At 44.0% G+C, this 19,007-nt stretch overlaps 1 protein-coding gene and 2 long non-coding RNA genes across 9 annotated transcripts in view; 1 reads left to right on the plus strand and 2 right to left on the minus strand.

The window, feature by feature from the left end:
- LOC148129766 (uncharacterized) overlaps positions 1-840 on the plus strand; it is a 1,359-nt gene extending 519 nt beyond the window's left edge. The window contains exon 2 of the long non-coding RNA XR_015750729.1: positions 491-840. This is a non-coding gene — a long non-coding RNA (uncharacterized LOC148129766). The remainder of the gene's footprint in view (positions 1-490) is intronic.
- The window catches only part of MTM1 (myotubularin 1), a 30,061-nt gene continuing 11,868 nt past the window's right edge, over positions 815-19,007 (minus strand). For 5 of the 7 annotated variants that reach the window (XM_026674818.2, XM_026674817.2, XM_087972222.1 and 2 more), the window contains exons 8-15: positions 16,495-16,644; positions 15,324-15,512; positions 11,339-11,524; positions 10,328-10,534; positions 8,897-8,989; positions 7,803-7,916; positions 6,238-6,414; positions 815-3,109 (exon numbers count right to left, since the gene is read on the minus strand). In XM_026674818.2, coding sequence (XP_026530603.2) covers positions 2,930-3,109; positions 6,238-6,414; positions 7,803-7,916; positions 8,897-8,989; positions 10,328-10,534; positions 11,339-11,524; positions 15,324-15,512; positions 16,495-16,644 — 1,296 coding nt within the window. In that variant the 3' untranslated portion in view covers positions 815-2,929. The remainder of the gene's footprint in view (positions 3,110-6,237; positions 6,415-7,802; positions 7,917-8,896; positions 8,990-10,327; positions 10,535-11,338; positions 11,525-15,323; positions 15,513-16,494; positions 16,645-19,007) is intronic. The other 2 variants (XM_026674819.2, XM_087972221.1) reach the window with 1 other exon arrangement.
- Positions 5,966-6,180, minus strand: LOC148129767 (uncharacterized). The gene is made up of 2 exons (XR_015750730.1): positions 6,056-6,180; positions 5,966-6,015 (listed from the first exon to the last, which is right to left on the minus strand). It is a non-coding gene; the product is annotated as an uncharacterized LOC148129767 (long non-coding RNA).

The following is a 19,007-nucleotide window of genomic DNA, read 5'->3' on the forward strand; positions in this document are numbered from 1 at the left end:
TGCAAACCTGGGGAAGGAGAAGTGCGAGAAGCCCCGAGCGTGCAAGGCTGAGGGTGTGCAAGGCGGGAAGACGTGAAAGTATGAGTGTGCAAAACAATGAGAGGTGTGGGTGGGTGTGCAAGGCCGGGGAAATGCGAGTGAATGTGCGATGCTGGGGAAGAAATGCGAGGGGCGTGGGCGTGCAAGGCTGGGGAAGGAGAAGTGCAAGCCTGTGTGTAAAACGGGGCCGATGGAGAAAGGGCGTGTGGGTGTGCCAAGCTGAGGGAATGGAATTGTGTGTGTGAAGCTGAGGAAGAAGTGCAAGGAGCATGGGTGTGCAAAGCTGTGACAAGGTGTGCAAAGCGGGAGAATGGGAAAGTGGGTGTGCCAAAGGAGAAGTGCAGGTGTGGGTATGCCAAGCTGGGAAATGGACAAGTGGTGTTGGGGATAATGCTTATATTCCCATTCTTACTAGGCAAGTCTCTCTCTCTCTTTCTCTCTCTCTCATAAGGGACTCCACATCCCATGTGCCTTTCTCTCATTTGGGTCTTCCCCGTGCTTTTACGGTAGCTGTGGTCAGGCCAATGATGGTTCATGGGATACAGGATCTCTTTGCAGCTGTGTATTTCAAATGTGGCCTTGTGGCCACCTTCCAAATCCGGTGGATTTCAACTCCCATCATCCCCAGCCAGGAATTAAGGGCAGCAGCGCAAGGCAAGGAATGCTTATCCTGGACATTTCCCACCCTAAACTCAGCAAATCCACAGGACTGATGCCTTCCCCCCCCTCACACGCCCAAGCTTGTAACTTGCAGGAAAGAAATCAGAAAAAAAAATTAAATATTTGATTTTTATTTCATAATGAATTAAGCCAGTCGTTTTTTTTTAAAAGAAAAAAATGAGCTTTTTCATCAAGTTATACTTCCCCCCCCCAAACAACATTAAATTCTCTACAGATCGAGATCCAATGCCTTGGTGCTGGCAACATAAATTGGTGAGATTCAGGTAAATGAAAAACAAAGGCATTTTAAATTACTTTAGTTTAACTTCCCCCAAAGAATTGACAGCTGTAGTGTTTTACTTTGTAAAAAAACCAAAACCAAACATGTCTCATTTCATTTGCCCCAGTCCAAACGAAAATAATTCTTATGGATTTACGATCACAAAGCACAAAGTTTTACGGTAGCAAAGAAAAAAATGAGAAGCCTTATAACTTGCAAGCAAACAAATGACAGTTATGTTTGAGTCTGGGTAGCTTTTCAGTTTTCTGCTCTAGCGTTTAGAATAGAATGATGGGTTAAGTTTGAGTTTCTTGTGATACAAGTTACGTATTTCATTTCTCCGACTCCCTTCCCTTTAATAAAGTACCCACCGATCGGTGCAATAAAACGTAGGAGACCAAAAGCATCACCAAAGAATGAAATTTTAGAGGACAAACATGAGAAAAGAAAATCCGTGAGCTAGCTAGCTGAAATTACTAAGTATTTTAGTCTATCCCTGAAGAAATAGTGCAAATTTCTTAGTATACAATTTTATTCTATTAATGTGCTCCATTTTTACTCTTATACTGAAAATATACTATTCCTAAAATATTCCAATGTCCTCTAAAACTAAGAATTTTATAATTATTTTGGAGTTTGACTTTATATTTTAGAATCATATTTACACTTTACAGAAAACCGACTTCCATATCCTTAATTTACACATTGATCCTATAATTTCTGCCTTATATTTTGCACACTTACACATAAAGTAATTTACATACAGTAACCCCCCCTTCCAAATACTTTTAATAGCTACAAACAGTCCTCGCAAAATCCTATGTTTCGCTTGTTCTGAAATGACCAAAACAGCTTTAAAAGTTTATATCCTAAGCATATGTATTAAAAGATCAAATGTGCTGATTTTACAAGTGCTTGTTAAGTTACGTTTTAACAAGATTCCTGGAAGGAACAAATAATAAAATATGACAAAAAGACCGAACACAATGACCAAAAAGAAGAAAAAAAAGAAACCCACCCTGCAAAATTTAAATGTAGGGAATCGGACAACTTAGCGCACTCCGGATATCCTACACAACCTTGTTGCTACTAGTGGTGTTATCGGGCTAATAGCAATTGAAGTGCAAAACATCAGGAGGAAGACTCCAAGTTGTTTTACTCCTGGATTTTGAAGTTTCTTCAGTGCACAAAATATCCTGCAAATTGTTTTAAATGTGGGTCAGGAAAGGCTAACCCACTACAGAATGTCAGTCACACAGATATGGCCGCACGCACACAAATACACACACACACACACACACCCCTCCCTTCATTTCAAAAATCAAATATCAAATCTGCTCTGTAGATAAGGCCATCACTTAACAGGCACACGTTTTCAGGAAAAGTTTTCCGTTCTTGGTAGCTCGCTGTTGTGAATGCCGTCGCCGTTCAAAATGGCGTTTGATCGGAAAGACGTGGTGTTGTGAATGCTTCCTCGAGGCCAGATTCTCTTAGTAAATTAGTAAACGCTCCTCTCTGAGGGCCACACAGACGGATGAATCCAGAAGGACCACGCTGACCCAGATGGGTCTTAGCTTGCCCAGGGAGGCAGCTAAACCAGAGCGAGGTAACATCCTAGAGACGGACAAGGAAATTGTGCTAGTCCCCCAAAATGGCGATTAGTACGGAAACCGCTAGCTAAATATATTTGGATGCTCTGAAGTAAACAGCAACAAAGCAATGCTCTAGGGTAGCGGAGAGCACGTTCCCAGGCGGAAAGGTTTCCAAAGGCACGTAAATCCACTTTTAAAAAGCTCCCCCCCCCCCGCCCCGGGTTCAGATCCTCTCCACAGGGACAAGCATTTCCCAAGAAGCTTTCAGATAAGGCATTGTAGTTTTTCCCCCTCTGGTCGGAATAAAGCACCGCTTTTGTGACGAGAGGCTTTGGAGAGAAGAAGCCGAGCTTCTCCTTCAAAAGTGAGTTTGCACATGTGACATCATCTGGGAGGAAGAGGAGGAGGAGGAAGAGGACGATGAGGAGGAATTGGACAACTTGGGGTTGCTCGTGATTTGCAATTCTTCCAGCCGCTTCATGTAATCATCCCGCAGGGCTAGAAGTTCCATGTAACGCTGTTCCACTGGGTTGGGCTGCTAAACGGAGAGAAAAGGTCTTAAAATTAGAGAGTTTGGCCATGTAGAAGCCGCCACAAACAAAAACTCTTTTGAGTCACACGAGATGGAAGAGTGAACTGTGTACAGATTACAGATTGTGCTGATTGGATTTTTTTGAAAGTATAAGACTTCGTTAGGCCTCTTTGCTTTCCTGTCCTTTAGAGTTTAGAATACAACAGAACAGAATAAACAGAGTCTAAACAGAGTTTATCCAGTATGCATTTTCTCCTCCTACCCTGAAGGAGAAGCATAAAGGAGGCATAAAGAATTCATCTATTCTAAAAGGCTTAATGCTCCTACTGGTAGTTCAAACATTGTGGGTTACCCGCAACATTTATACAGCCTTAGTCTAAAACAGGTATCATACTCTGTTTTCTCCAGTAAGAATAGAAATAGAAATGAATAGAGAATATAGAAAAGAATATACAGTAGAATAGAATAAGAATAGAGAATATAGGAGAGAAAAGAACAGAATAGAACGAAAATATAATAGCTTAGAATATAGGAAAGAAAACAGAATAGAATTAGAATAGATTAGAATAAAGAATATAGGAGAGAAAAGAATAGTAGAATAGAGCAACTTTATTCTCACTTTGAGCGTACACTAAAATGAAATTGTTGACGCTTTATAGGAATGAAAGTTGTTTTGTAAGTTAAAGAAAATAAAATATAATGGACAAATATGATATGAATATAAAGACTACAAGTGGAAAAAAGAGATGGAAAAGAAGCTAGGCTGTAAATATGTATAGAAATTTATATAAATGCAAATAGAAACAAATATGTAACCAGTGTTAAATTAATAACGTAGGGGAAAAGGAAAAACTGTTATATCTATTTCTATGCTATAGTATGTATGGCCAAAATGATGGCCAAGAAAGTTGCACTGGGTTCAACTGTTTTTTAATAAAAACTTATTTACAAAAAAATAAAAAAATAAAATGAAATTTCGTTGCCTACAGCTCTCAAAGGGCCACCACCTCCCATATATACACTACATAACCACGACAGTATAAGTAAATAAAAGCTAACTTCTTGTTCCGCATCCCTTTCAAAGCTGCTCCTTTTGGAGTCCCGCAAAAAAACATCTTCAGAACATTTAAGACAAGAGGAGATGCCGGCTTTTCTTCCTGAGGCCGCCTTGCTAGCATCGGCCTCCAAAGGCCGACTTGCAGGAAAGAAACAGCTGACTCTTTGTTTCCGGCAGCTTTTTTCCTCAAAGGCTGCACTTGTCGAGCCGAGCGGCTCTTTTTTTCCTCCGTTGGCTCTCAGCTTGACTGGCCAAATTTCGAGGGTCGCGAGAAAAATGGCACAGACGGGCCTGTCTTTTTTTATCCGCCGAGCAGATCCGCTTTCAAAAAGATGTTACTGTTCTGACCCAAGCCTCGTTCAAATTGAATAAACGCAAAGTATATATATATAAAAGCAAAACTTTTTAGTGCGTCTCTGTGAATTCTGTGCATTCACAGGAAAGAGTCTTTCAAAACTGATTGTCCCAGGTAAGAGCAAGCCCTTTCAAGGCTGTGAAAGGCTACCAAGAACACAAGATTAATTGCAGGGAAATATCCAGAACCAAAAGTCTCCAAACACAAACCAGGGTAGTCTGAACTTCCACAAGACTTGAAGTGCAAGAACTTCAAGTCTTGCTTCCTGCAAAGAATCCCACCTCTGAGGGCTGGCTTTTATCCTTTATGGGAGGGGCCATCACCTTGCAGCCTTACTCCCGAGTTGCCCGTGCTGGACACAAGCTCCTCGGGGACCTCTTCATCACTGCTGCCAACCTCCACAAACTCCGAAGGCAGCACTCCACTCCCTGATGGTCCTGGCCCCATCCCTGCATCACACGCAAACCCCTCGTCCAAGTCCTCACTCTCAAAAGACCTCAGCTGTCTGTACCTGCTGCCAGCGAACCACAACAGTTACCCACTGAGCCACAAAAATGAGGGAAGAGCAACCCTGGAGTTTGATGGCGAAGTAAAAACTTGGCTTTCGCTAATACAAGTAGTCCTTATGACGGGGCTGCTCAGCAACTGCTTGGAGATAATATGAACCTTGAAAAAAAAGCTACTTATGACCCCGATCCTAAGTTCTGAGAGCCAAGCCCCACTTGTAGTCACATGACCATGATTTACACTTGTGTTGGAAATGGGCATTTACTTGAGGTTCCTAACCGAAACACTTTTCAAGTGTTTGCTTAACAACCAGTGTTTGCTTAATGCCCCAATGTCCCAAAGGTGCTTCTCCCCCCCATCACTTCCTTGATTTTTCTCTGAAGAGGTTTTGCTTCTCATCCCAGAAGATTCTTCAGCTCTGAAGAAGTTTGTTAGAGAAGCTGAGGAAGCTTCTGGAACGAGAAGCGAAACCTCTTCAGAGAAAAACCAAGAAAGTCTAGTTGCCTCTTGAAATAAAAAGCACCTTTGGGACAACTGAGACCTGGATGATGGAGAATCTCCATAGACATTAATGCCCCAATGTTCACTAAACGACTGCCTCCATCCCCCCAAAAAGCTCATAAATCGGAAACAGTCACAAGGATGGGGATGCATTTTCAACCGTTGATTCTGATCCTTAGAACAGCGGCCAGGCCCGATAAGAGAATAGTGGAACGGAGAGATGGGATGATGTGACTTGGCATATGACAGCTTTGTAAGTTGTATGTTTGATTAAATAAAAGAGATTATGGATCCATGCTATGTTTCTTTTTAAAGTAAACTGAGTGTCAACTCATGAAACATTCCTATGCCTGTTTTAGTAGTTGCCATAAAAAAAAAAGTTTGAAAGCAAAAGTACATTCCAACTCTTTATCTTTAAAAGATTATAACTAAAATACCAGAGTTTTTGCCCCCAAATATATTTAATTGGAGAACGTGATTGATGACACCCAGCTCGTGAAGGTGCTCAATTGGAGAATCTGATTGATGACACACCCGGGGGGGGGGGAAACAGGGTCACAGAGGACTGTAAATTACCTATGCCAGAGTTGGCTTCATACAGGGTAGTGCCAGTATGTCGCCTCTAATGAATCCTTTGAAGTTTGTTGAAGTTTGGCTCCAGAATCATGGTTTAATTAGAGCGATTGCTGGAATCCTGACACTGAGATGCTTTACCTGCTGCCTAATCCGTGGATTCCATCGAATGTAGTAATTGACCCAGAGCTCCAAGTGGCGCATGCTGGCGACTGGGTAAAGGGCCCGGTTCAGCTCTTTCGTATAAAACGGGTTGGTATATTTGGACTTCGAGCTGTTGATCAAGGACCACAGTGACAAGGTTTTCTCGCTCAGTTTCTGCAAGCAAAGAAACAAAGAGAAGGACCAGTGCCAAGTTGAATTACGCGACGGACCCAGGCTGCACACAAGGTTCGTTTAATGCTGGTCGCCCACAGGTAGTCAGAGAAGAAATATACACAGGAAGTCCTCAGGCTGCGACTACAACTGAGCCCCGAATTGTAGATTGCTAAGGGAGAAATCTGTTCTGTGAGCATTTACCCCATTTTATGACTTTTCTTGCCAGGATTGTTCAGGGAATCGTCACGTGAGTCAAGCATCTGAATGTAAATCACGTAACCATGGGGAAATGCTGCCTCAGCCATAAAAATGGGTTCATAAGTCACTTTTTTGGTGGTTTTGTAACTTTGAACGGTCCCTAAGGGAACCGTTATAAGTCAAGGACTACCTCCATTCGAAACCACTTTTCAGATTCACACCTCCTTGATTAGCTGCAATGGTGTGTGACTTGGCCACGCAATGCTTCCAAGATGCATGCAAACAAGGTACAGGCAGTCCTTGCTTAAGGACTGGTGGCTCAATGGCCAAAGTTACCCACCCTCAAAGTTACACCCACAAGTTAAATCACGCGATCGTGTTTTGCATGTTCGGCAACCGGCTCGCAGGTATGGCCAGCTACAGCATCCTGCAACTCACACAGAGGTTTCACCCAGTGTGCGGTTCTCTGAACGACCGCGATTCATTTAAGAACCACGATTCACTTCACAGCTTGTGATAGGAATTGCAGAGTCTGTTGTGGTTGTTCAGGACTACCATGCTTTCCCGAAAATACAGCCTACCCTGAAAGTAAGTCCTAGTTTGATTTTTTACACGTGCGCCCAATATAAGCCCTAATTAAGATCCCGCCCACTCCAGAGTGCATGGGTAAAAACTAAGCTAGGTGAGGATGAGGGGATGAAGCTGCCCTACTACTTACCTTTGGACAGCTGCAGCCGGGCCTCACACACCCCGACACCTGCCTTGCTGGTCCATTTCTTCTGCAACCAGCAAGTCTTTCCTGAAGGCCTCTGTAGCTGATAAGAGAACTCCAGACCGATCCGGCTTTGCTGGCTGCAGAAGAAGCTCCTGAAGGCCTCTGACACCGAAAAGGAGGCTGGGGTGACGCACGCAAGTGAGGTAAGTCAGTGGATGACATCCCCCCCCTGAAAATAAGACCTGGTGCCTTTTTTGGTGGCAAAAAATATTAAAATAAAATAGGGTCTTATTTTTGGAGAAACACGGTAGCTGCGAATAGAAACGTACACCTGAACACCGTCACCTGACAGGGTATTGATGACTCTGACCACTGTCCGATCACCTGTTTCTTATCACTCAGAGTTGCTGCTGGATCTGGACAGGCAAGCAAACACGTACAGCTTTCGTATTATAGCACCAACACATTAACTCACCTCTTTCTCTCTGACGGAGTCGCAGCTGTACAAAAACGTACCGAAGCGGCAACTGTACAAATGATCCAGAATAGTAATCAAAAACTGTTCATTGAATTCGAAAGCTGTGGGAAACTAGGGAGGGGAAAAAAAAAACATGCAAAGTTTAGGATAAGATACAAAGCGTGGGCAGTCCTCGAGTTACGACCACAATCGAGCTGGAAATTTCTGTTGCTAAGCAAAACGTTGGTTAAGTGAGGGTTGCCCCATTTTACAGCTTTTCTCACCACCGTTGTTAAATCAATCACTGCGGTTGTTAAAGTTAGTCACGCGGTTATATCATAACAGAATTCGAAGCTGGTAAAAGTCATATTAGACATACTTATGGCAATATTAGAAATCAAAACTTTAATCAAAATCGGGGTCTTTGGTGACTGGCTGGCATTTACAATTACATTTGTAGGGTCCCATATGTCTTGCTGTGGGATGCTGCATCCCCAAATAGTACCTGGATCCCAGGCCAGCAGATGCACAACAAGTAACTTTATAACGAACGAAGAAATTATTGCAAAGCTATGAATCGATGGATATTCTCAGTCATCCAGGTCATGATTGTCCCAAAGATGCTTCTCTCTCACCCCCTCCGCCAAGAGGCAATTGGACTTTCTGGTTTTTCTTTGAAGGTGTTTCGCTTTTCATCCAAGAAGCTTATTCAGCTCTGACCGGATGGTGGGGAATGGAAGGATTGATACTCCTTGCAGACAGCTGGCCATTTGCATCCTTTTAGAGGGTCCTTGAGGCTACTTGGAGGTTTATCTGTGTCCTCAGAATTGCCTGAGTGGTGCAAATGGGTGTGGAGCCTTCTTAGAACTATTTTGACGCAGACAAATCTCCAAGTAGCCTCAACAACCTTTTAAAAGGATGCAAATGACCAGCTATCCGCAAGGAGTATAAATCCTTCTATTTCTCACCATCCAGTCAGAGCTGAAGAAGCTTCTTGGATGAGAAGCGAAACGTCTTCAAAGGAAAAACCAGAAAGTCCAGTTGCCTCTTGAAAAAGCACCTTTGGGATACAGCAATTAAATTTTCCACCCTCTTTAAGCAACGTGGCTTACTTGCTTGGACATTTGCCAGACGCAGTCGATGAACTGGAGGAAGATGGGGGACCGATCTGCATCTGCGTGGTTTTTGTCTCCGTGACCGATTCTCTGGAGCGAAAAAAAAGAAGAGAAAAAAATGAGAACAGCACTAACCAAATGAGTCAAACTCTTTACAAGGAGCAAACTCTCTTACAAGGGTTTTGGGAACGAGCTGGCTTTCCTTACACAGAATGAAGTAAAGAAGGGGGAAAAAATCCAACTAAATTAGACTGAGTTTTTATTTTTCCACTATAACAATTCAATTCTAACTAAAGTGGTTTAAAACAAGTTATTTATGATGCATGTCACTTTTGGAAGTATGTAGCACACAGGAAGAGTCTTAAAATGTAAGTGGCAACAGCACACATATATTTTAAAAGCTTCCCAAGATTTTATAAAACTGGGGTATTCAAACTTGGCAACTCTACAATTTGTGGACTTCAAACTGTCAGAATTCCTCAGTCACCATACGGGTCGAAGTCCACAAGTTGTAAAGTTGGCACGACTGGAGAACCTTGGTATAAAATGTCCCTTTTTTGAAAATATAAACATTTATGGAGATCCTCAGTCATTCAAGTAATGGTTGTCCCCAAAGGTGCTTTTTCAAAAGGTGACTGGACTTTACAACTTCTGAAGGCAACTTCTGTTCCATGGGTGGACTGCTCTCAGTAACTGCATTATCAGCCAGTTGCCAAGCTGCAGTTTGAGACTGTTGTGGTTTGTTGGCAGCAGATGTGGACGGCTGAGGTCTCAAAGAGCGAGGACTCAGATGAGGGGCCTGTGTGTGATGTAGGGATGGGGCCAGGACCCTCAGGGAGTGGAATGCTGCCTTCGGAGATTGTGGAGGCTGGCAGCAGTGATGAAGAGGCCCCCGAGGAGCCTGTGCCCTATGTGCATGCGTGCAGGGCTGCTCGAAGGAAAGAGCAGCTGCAGCAGCATGGGCGACTTGGGAGTAAGGCTGCAAGGTAATGGACCCTCCCTTAGGAGATAAAAGCCAGCTGAGAAACTGGAGTTCTTTGCAGGAAGCAAAGAAGTTTTTGCACTCAAGCCTGGTGGACGTTCGGACTATCTTGGCTTGTGTTTGGAGACTCTTTGTGTTTGAAATATTTCTTAGCAACTTTATCTAGTGTTCTTGGCAGACTTGCACCACCTTGGCAAGGCTCGTTCATATCAGAGATAATTAATTTGAAAAAGCCTTTTAACCGGGAAGGAACAGAATTCGTAAAGAACCATTAAAAGGTTTTGCTGTTACCTCCTTTTGGTGTTTGTTTCCTTGGAACAAGGTTTGGGTCAGAACAGAGACAAGAGGCTGGCTCACAATGCAGGCCACTATGCTAACTTGTGGTGTGTTGGGATTTAAGCGAAACAGAATTAAACCAGTTTGTCTTTCTTTGTTTTGGCTCTCACCGATGCGAACTTGTGTCCGAAGCTTATCCACTCCTTTTCCACCAAGACCTCAAAGCCCACAATGGTTCGGTAGTAGCTGTCCAACATCAACATGGCCAGAGAGGTGAGCTGAGCAGTGCGGTCCCAACCGTCGCTGCAATGCACCAAGACCGAACTCTTTCCGGATGACACTTTGTCAGCGACTTGGATGGCGCCCGTTAAAACCAGCTGGCAAAAGGAAGCAGAAAAAGAAACTTGAGATGGGTGGGGGTAGGACCTCCTGCTATTTGAATTCAAGAGCTTGGACCCACCCACCCCCAACAAGTCCGCAGGGCATCCAGACTCTGGTGGGTCAGCCTGTTGTGGTCCACCAGCAGCCTGCGGAGCTGGCAGCAGAGTCGGACAGTGGGGAGGAACATGGGCCAGGCCGGGAGTCTGGGGAGGACTCGGATGAGGGATTGGCGTCCGACACAGAGATGGGGCCAGGGCCATTTGGGAGTTATGTGCCGACTCCAGAGCCTCCATAATCCGACAGCAGCGAGGCAGAGGAACAAGGGGAGCCTGTTCCCAGTGTGCACATGAGCAGAGCTGCCAGAAGGCAAGAACAGTTAAGACAAAAGGGGCAACTTGGGAGTAAGGCTTAGAGGTGTTTGGCTCTCCCATAAGACATAAAGGAGGAGCAAAGGGACGGGAGTCTTTGCAGGAAGCAACTTTGTTCGTTCTGGTCGGTTTAAACTCTGAAGCTCTGTGTTGAATTTGTGCTCCATTTGGCCTCGTATAACTAATTGGACATTTAGTCGTTGGCAGCATTTCAAGGAAGATAAAGGTGTGTGCTTATCAGACTTATCCCGAAGTACTTTGGCAGACTTCTGTGGGACTACTTACAAACTGTTTGGGGCTCATTACGGGCTGTGAATGACTATAATTCACAGCCATTGAAATAAAACAAAAGTTTTTTGGGACTAACTTGTGTGTGTTGATGTCTCAGGAAGCCTTGGTCCAAACACAGCCTAGCAACCCTCCTCTTTGTACCTTGATATGTTCCAGCCAGTGGGTGGACTCCAAGCTTGACAGCCAGTGAGATTCTTCCACCTGAGGGTAGACAATGTCTTTCAGCTTTTTCAATGATTCCCGCATGACGTGAATGTTATGGATATCCAGGAAAAGCAGTTCGGCATCTGGATATGCGTCTTCATTTTCGTACCCACCCCCGGTTGCCTTGGATCAAAGAGGAAGGGAGCGTTTAATTTCCTTCGCACGACCACCGCCGTCATCACATGCTCGTGTTTTCCCCAAAATAAGACCTGCTTCTATTAATTTTGGCTCCAAAAGACATTAGGAGTCAACTCTGAAGCTGACCTTGGAGGCTTCAGCATTGCCACAATGGAGATGAGGGGGACAGAGATAGCTGGAGTTTAGTAGCCAAAACAAAATAGTTTCTCCTGAGAACCAAGGACATTCCCACTGGTGGCTGAAGAGAGGAGGAGGGAAGTTACCGAGCAACCAGACAGCGTCACGATTGGACTGTGTGACTGACTGGGGAAAAGGGGGGGCAGCGAAGGAACTTTTATTTTTAATTAGGTGAAAACCACGGGAACCTTTAGAATCAGTTTTCACCAGTCTGTGCCAATACAATATATTCAATAAAACTGTTCTTTGAGGAATCTACCTGCCTCAGAGTTCTGTTTGCTGTGGATGTATTACTTGGAACCTTGGGATTAGGGCTTATTTTGGGGGAAATACGGCACTAAAATGTGTCTGTCTGGCTGACAATCTTAACTGGGGCTTATTTTTGGGGGGTAGGACTTATATTATGAGCGCCCTGAAAAAATCAGGCTAGGGCTTATTTTCCGGTTGGGTTTTATTTTCGGGGAACGGGTATTCCCAACACAGCTGATTGGTTTGCACAAACGCTGAGGAGTTATGTAAAACCATCTTCCAAGTACAGGGTGGTGATGGTGGAAATAATCACCATTCAGTTCTGGTTAGAATGTTAGGTGTCGCCTTTGTGGGCCCCAATGGATCCATTCAAATGTGGACCAGTGGCCGCATCGCCACTGGTCCTGCGATCAAAATATGGGTGCTTGCCAACCATCGTGTATTTTTGACGACTGCAGCATCTTTGGGGTTACATTATTGCTACTTGTGATCTGACCAGCAAAGCCAATGAGGAAGCTGAATTTGCTTAATGACTGCATGAACCACTTAACAACGGCTGAGATTTACTTAACAACCAGGGCAAAAAAAAAATTGGGTGCATTTCATTTAATAATCAGCTTGTTTAGCAACGGGAATTCTGGTCCCAATTGTGAAGGCTATTTGTAGATATTTGTAGGCCACCCATTTCGGGGACTCTATGATGCTTAAAATGTATCCAAACACCCATATTCAACAATGCCCCCAAGAAGAAGTTATTGTTGCAAAGCTATTTCCGTTTACCTGACAAAAACTGACTTTCTAACAGAGCAATGTGTGCAATGAAACATCATCATTTCTCCGAGCGAGGACTGATTTAATCCCCGCCTCAGGGTCCTCTAGTCCCACTAGGGATCTAGGCTCTGCTAATCAAATATTTTTTTTAAGTTTAAATGTCAATATTGTTATCTTTCTTTGCCAAATGGACTTGATGCATTAAGTAAACGGCATTACAAGAAAATAAAAAGTTTGCATAACCTTCGTCTAGCTCAGGGATCCCTAAAATTTGGCAACTTTAAGATTTGTGGACTTCAAGTCCCAGAATTCTCCAGCCAGCTATGCTGGCTGGAGAATTCTGGGAGTTGAAATCCACAAGTCTTAAAGTTGGTTGGAGAATTCTGGGAGTTGAAGTCCACAAGTCTTAAAGTTGGCTGGAGAATTCTGGGAGTTGAAGTCCACAAGTCTTAAAGATGCCAAGTTTGGAGACCTCTGAGCTAGTTGCTAAAACTGTTCCATGGGGCTGGAGAACACAAGACAGGAAATAGGTATCTGTATGAAATTCCAAAAAATGCTAAAGAGAACTTCCAAGTTATTTTCCTAATAAAACTTCCATCAGCCAAGCTATTTGATGACTTTGGGCCAGTCTCTCAGTCCATCTACTTCACAGGGTTGTTGTGGGGAAAACAAAACAGGAGGAGGAAATCATATTAGGTGTGTTTTGCTGCCTTGGCTTAACTTACAAAGTAATGAAGATGGGATTTATAAAAAAAATATCAAATAAATTACACGAAACTAGGTGAGATTGAACGTTTCTGTCTCTCCACAGAATACAGAACATGTGGCACAGAAGCCGATATATGTGGCCTCTCTGGAGTAAAATGAGACAGTTAATTTTAGCTATGGAAGGGACTGAGTAATCCTTGGGTGTGGCTCGAGAAACAACAAAGCAAAGGGAATAAGCAGGAGGGAAGGAATGCAGCCAGTAGACTTCTCATAAACAAGAGGAAATTTTTGTTTATTTCCCTCCTTGTATTTTAGCTTACAAGCATTGAACTTTCCCCAAGTTTTAAGTCAAGATGACTTTTGAAAGAAAGAAAGAGAAAGCTTTTATAAAGAAAAAAAAAAAGCTCTTAAAAAGAGGTTATTTTCTAGGATACAGTATCTTGGACACAGTAAACAAGACACGTGGAACACAACACATATGCACACCCGAGTATACTTTTCAAGTCAAATTTTCCCCTTGAATCCCATTTATTCCTTGAGAATGGGCAGAAAGTTTGCTTCAAAAGTCTACCTCTTTAAAGAACGAATGTGATTAATGCCATGACCCTCCGTGGGGCTGCAAAAACATACTTTTATTTTATTTTATTTAAAGACAGCATTTAGCAATGGGGTGGGAGCCACGCTGGCTAATTCATCAGGGATGATTCTGTTGAAAGTTTAGTCACTTGGAATTTACGGTGAATGTAAACGAGGTGGAGCTATTTCAATTCTAGAAGGAAAATAAAAGGCCTCGTAGCTCTCATCCTTTCATGCCTGAAACTTTAAAATCTCGTTTAGCAGGAAGTTGCATTCTTCCCACAGCCAGGCAGATTGTGCGGCTGTGAGGTCACGATAGCAGCTTGGGTTAACCACGGACACTGAATGTTTGTCAAGCATCCAGAAAGCGTTTCCGAAGTCTTAGCCATTCCTTCAAGGTTAGCGTTTTGCAAATCTGGGAATCTCCAAATGTATTATTAAAAGGACAATTTTTTTTTCAGAAGGCTGAGCCAGGACGGTCTTTGAGTCAGCCTGCCTGGAGATCTCCAGAGGAGTAAAACCAGTGGTGGGAATTCAATTTTTCTTTTTTTAATACCAGTTCTGTGGGTGTGGCTCGGTGGGCGTGGCAGGGGAAGGATACTGCAAAATCTCCATTCCCTCTCCACCCCACTAACCTGCTTTCCAGCTCCGTTCTCTTGCGCAGGGCAACTGTCAACTCATAAAACATTCCTATGCCCGTTTTAGCAGTTGCCATAAAAAAAGAGGAGGGAAGTGAAAGCACGTTTCAATTCTTATCTTTAAAAGAATGTAATTAAAATACCAGAGCTTTTGCCCGCTGATATATTTAATTGGAGAATGTGAATGATGACACCCAGCCTGTGAACATGCTCAACTGGAGAATGTGATTGATGACACACCGGGGGGGGGGAAGGGGGAGGGGGGAAACAGGGTCACAGGGGACTGTAAATGACCTATGCCAGAGTTGGCTTCATACAGGGCAGTGCCAGTATGTCGCCTCTAATGAATCCTTGGGAGTTTTTTGAAGTTTGGCTCGAGAATCATGATTTAATTAGGGCGATTGCTGGAATCCTGACAGCAACCAAAGAAGACCCAGCCGATCAGCTGGGACTCGATGGGAGGCAGAGAAGAGATGTGGTTGGCGGGGCCAGTCAGAGGTGGGATTTCTTGGTTCTCCGAACCACTCAAAATTTCCGCTACCGGTTCTCCAGAACTGGTCAGAACCTGCTGAGTCCAGCCTCTGAGTACAACCTCACTTAAGCGGCGTCTCTGGGAAAGGGGCGTTGCTCTGGGCAGGCAGATGGGAGAGGGAGGCTGTGGGTACCTTGTTGGCCACAGCGTTGACGTTGGGCCTGGCGTCGAAGATGGTCAGTTTGGAGAGCTGGCCGTTGGTTTCCCGGATGATTTCCAGGTACCTCTCATCGTCTTTGTTTCTTTTGCCACCCATGCCCACAAGGGGCTGGCTGGAGCGCGTGATGACAGCCTGAGTCTCCGGGTGGATCCAGGACAATACCTAAGGGAGAAATAAGAAGATATTCCATCAGAGCCCGGCGGGTTTCCACAATGCACAGTTAGTCCTCGCTTTACAACAGTGGTGTGGCCTGTCGGCCGCCGGAGAGGAGGCAGTGTGGGAGACAGGATCAGCATCAGGGCAACCTGAGAGCTCCGAGGGGGAAGAGGGAATGGAGCTGTCAGAGAGAGAGAGAGAGAGAGAGAGAGACAGAGGTGGAGCTGGGGCCAACAGCCTCTAGGTCTGGAGGTGGCTGATGAAGAGGAGGAGAAACAGCTGGGTGCAGTGACTGACACGCGGATGCGCAGAAGGCAGAGGAGAGGAGAGCAGTGGTAATCTATGGGCCGGTTCCTGGGACAGAAGAGCCCCTGCTGCTAGCGAAGCCCCACCCTGGCTCTGGGGATAAAAGGCAGGGGGCAAAGATGAATAGATGTGGCAAACAACTATTAATCTTCCGGCCAGCCGGACTTGTTAGCCTGCAAGAGAAACTTTGCCGGGGCTGCCGGCATCCATAATAAAGGAATCTTTTGAGTTCACGTCAGAGGGTTGGTCATGTTTGGGGAGCTGAGCCAGAACGAACAATTCATTTAATGACCAAAGTTACAAGGGCACTGAAAAAAGAGACTTAGGACCATTTTTCACCCTTAGGACCGTTGTAACCTCCCTATGGTGACATGATTTTACGTCTGCATGCTTGACAACCGACTCACATTTATGACAATTTTGCAGTACCCTGGGGTCATGTGATCCCCTTTTGCGACCTTCCAATAAAGCCAAGCCAACGGGGAAGCCAGATTCACTTAACAACCGTGTGACTAACTTCACAACGGCGGCGATTCGCTTAACGAATGCAGCAAGAAAAGTCGCAAAACAGGGGGGGCAAAACTCGCTTAAACGAATTTCCTCAGCAAACTTACATTTTTGGGCTCAACTGTGGGCCGGTTTTTAAGTCGAGACTAAATTTTTGAGAACCAAAGTCACTTACCGGGATTCGACACCGCGATCGGAAAGTAGAAACCTTCTTCAGGTCTTCGTCCGTGGCGTTATACGGCACCACCAGGAGGGATGGGTAGGTGTCGCAGAGGGCATAGTGCTCGTTGAGGAAGGTTACCCTCCACTGAAGGTTAGGCAAACCCTTTGGAGAGAAAACAAAAACAGCCTTTGCAGGCCATCTTGACGCGGGAACAAGGTGTCAGTAAGCAAAGGGGAACGATTCGTACATGATTATGGCCACAGGGTGGCAACAGGCCACCAATTTATCCTCGAGTATCTGTATGGTTTGGGAGTAACAGACGGGAGGTTTAAGGCAAAAGTTTTTCCTTGGTCTTTTTTGGGGGGGGTAAACACATTTTTTTTATTTTGTGTTTCAATAATCATATCATGGTGTGAACAGTGTGGTCCCAGAGTGTTTTTACATTTTAAAACAAACAGGACAATAATTGCATCTTTCATACTGTTCAGATTCTTATCTAATTTGGTATTAGTGCATTTATGCCAGGGGGGTCCCCAAACTTGGCAACTTTAAGACTTGTGGACTTCAACTCCCAGAATTCCTCAGCCAGCTGTATGTTGAAGTCCACAAATATTAAAGTTGCCAACTTTGGAGACCTCTGATTTATGCTATTAAATTATCAATCTTACCTATTCAATATTGCCATATGTTATTTTTATGTCAATCTCTATATTCTTAACACCACTTCTTATGTTGTAGTTACTATATTAATAGTCATATCTGCAATGTTTAACAATTATATAATTCTAATATTCATTCATAAATTCCTATTGATTTATATTTTTCCATTATTTAACCCCTTTTTAATTCTTGGCTGTGCCACTGTTATACTTAAAGCAAAATCCCTTTTAGAGTCACATTTTAATACAAACAACATGATATTCACTCTTTTTATTAATGTTATTATGAGCTTACTTGGCAACACACAAGAAAGTTTTGCTTATTGGAAATATTGGAATACACACAGGAGCGTCTGACATTCATTGTTGGAAAAAAAGAAAAGAACGAATGCCATTCTTCTACAGGAAAAAGTGTAATTTTTTTTTAAAGACTTGCCCAAAAGAGTACTAAAAATAGCAATGGGACGTAACTAAGGGGAAGCATCTCACTCTATAACACGTGTGAGAATGTTGTGATTTGCCAGCAGCCTATGGAGACGGTAGTGGAATCGGACAGTGGGAAAAAACGGGGACCACTCCGGGAGTCTAGTGAGGACTCGAATGAGGGTCCTGCATCCGATGCAGAGATGGGGCCAGGACCATCTGGGAGTGGGGTGTTGACTCTGGAGCCTCCAGAGTCTGGCAGCAGTAAGGCCTGTTCCCAGTGCGTGTGTGCACAGAGCTGCTAGAAAGCAAGAGCAGCTAAGACAAAAGGGGCGACTCAGAGGAGTAAAGCTGGCAGATGATTGCCCCTCCCCTAAGACATAAAGGACAGGCAAAGGTAGAGAAACCTTTGCAGGAAGCAAAGTTGTTTGCTCTGTTCAGATTGAAGAAGCTCTGTGGGGACTTTGTACATCGGTTAGGTTTTTTTTTTCTTCCAGTTAATTTGGCACTTTAGTTGTTGGCAGCAATTCTAAGGAGAGAAAGGTGGGTGCTTATCTCGAGGGACTGTTTGGGACTCATTAGGGGCTAGGAATGCACATAATTCCCAGTGCTGAAATAAAACAAGTGTTGTTTGGGCTAAGCCTGTGCTTAATTACGGTCTCAGGAACCCTTTGATCAGGACAATGGGGAAGCCAGATGTTCTGGATAGAAGAGAGTTGCCGGATTTATTGTAATTTGCTTAAGTTTTAGGAAAGGACTGTCACCTCTCCTCTTTTTGGGCTTGCCTTTGTTGACCAATCGATCAACCCATTTGTGTTTCAGTGAAGGTGTGCCGGTTTCCAGGCTCCCTGACCATCCATTATGCTGGTGGGGGCTGGCGGGAATTAAGAGCTCGGCAACATCTGGCAGGCCGGTGTCCTCCTTTTCGTGATTTAAGTATTTATTACACATTTAAGAATAAATGGTATTGAAGAAGCTGCCGTGCTCAGACAGTAAAGCTAAATTGCTCAAAACAAGGTGACCTTACAGCGCTCTAGACAAAAGTTCTATTCTTAAATTTGTCCTTCATACCAAGTGGGATGAATAAAATGAGGGACTCCACAGTCTCTTTGCATCTAAGAACGGCTTGGCAGACTGAGATGGGCAGTATATAAATGTAATGAATAAATAAACTAGCATATCCGCTGATCTGAATTCTTGGCTTTTCTTTAAGCCTGAACCAAATTATTTATTCTCTACTAGCTCGATACCTGTGCTTCGCTACGAAAAAATGTGGTTGGGCTTAGTTTTTGGGGAGGAAAATAAGGGAGGGGGGAAATTCTGCCTGTGCCTACCAGCATCCATCGGTATTCATCTGGCTAGCGTCTTGTCAGTGTGTCAGAGAGTTGAGGACTGTTTGTAAACTGAAACTGCATTTGCTGTGTGAGCAAGGAACCTGGGCGT

Source organism: Notechis scutatus, chromosome 10 (assembly GCF_049901735.1).
Source record: "Notechis scutatus isolate UNSWTSFEM ecotype Mainland chromosome 10, rNotScu1.2, whole genome shotgun sequence".
NCBI classification, from domain to species: domain Eukaryota; kingdom Metazoa; phylum Chordata; class Lepidosauria; order Squamata; family Elapidae; genus Notechis; species Notechis scutatus.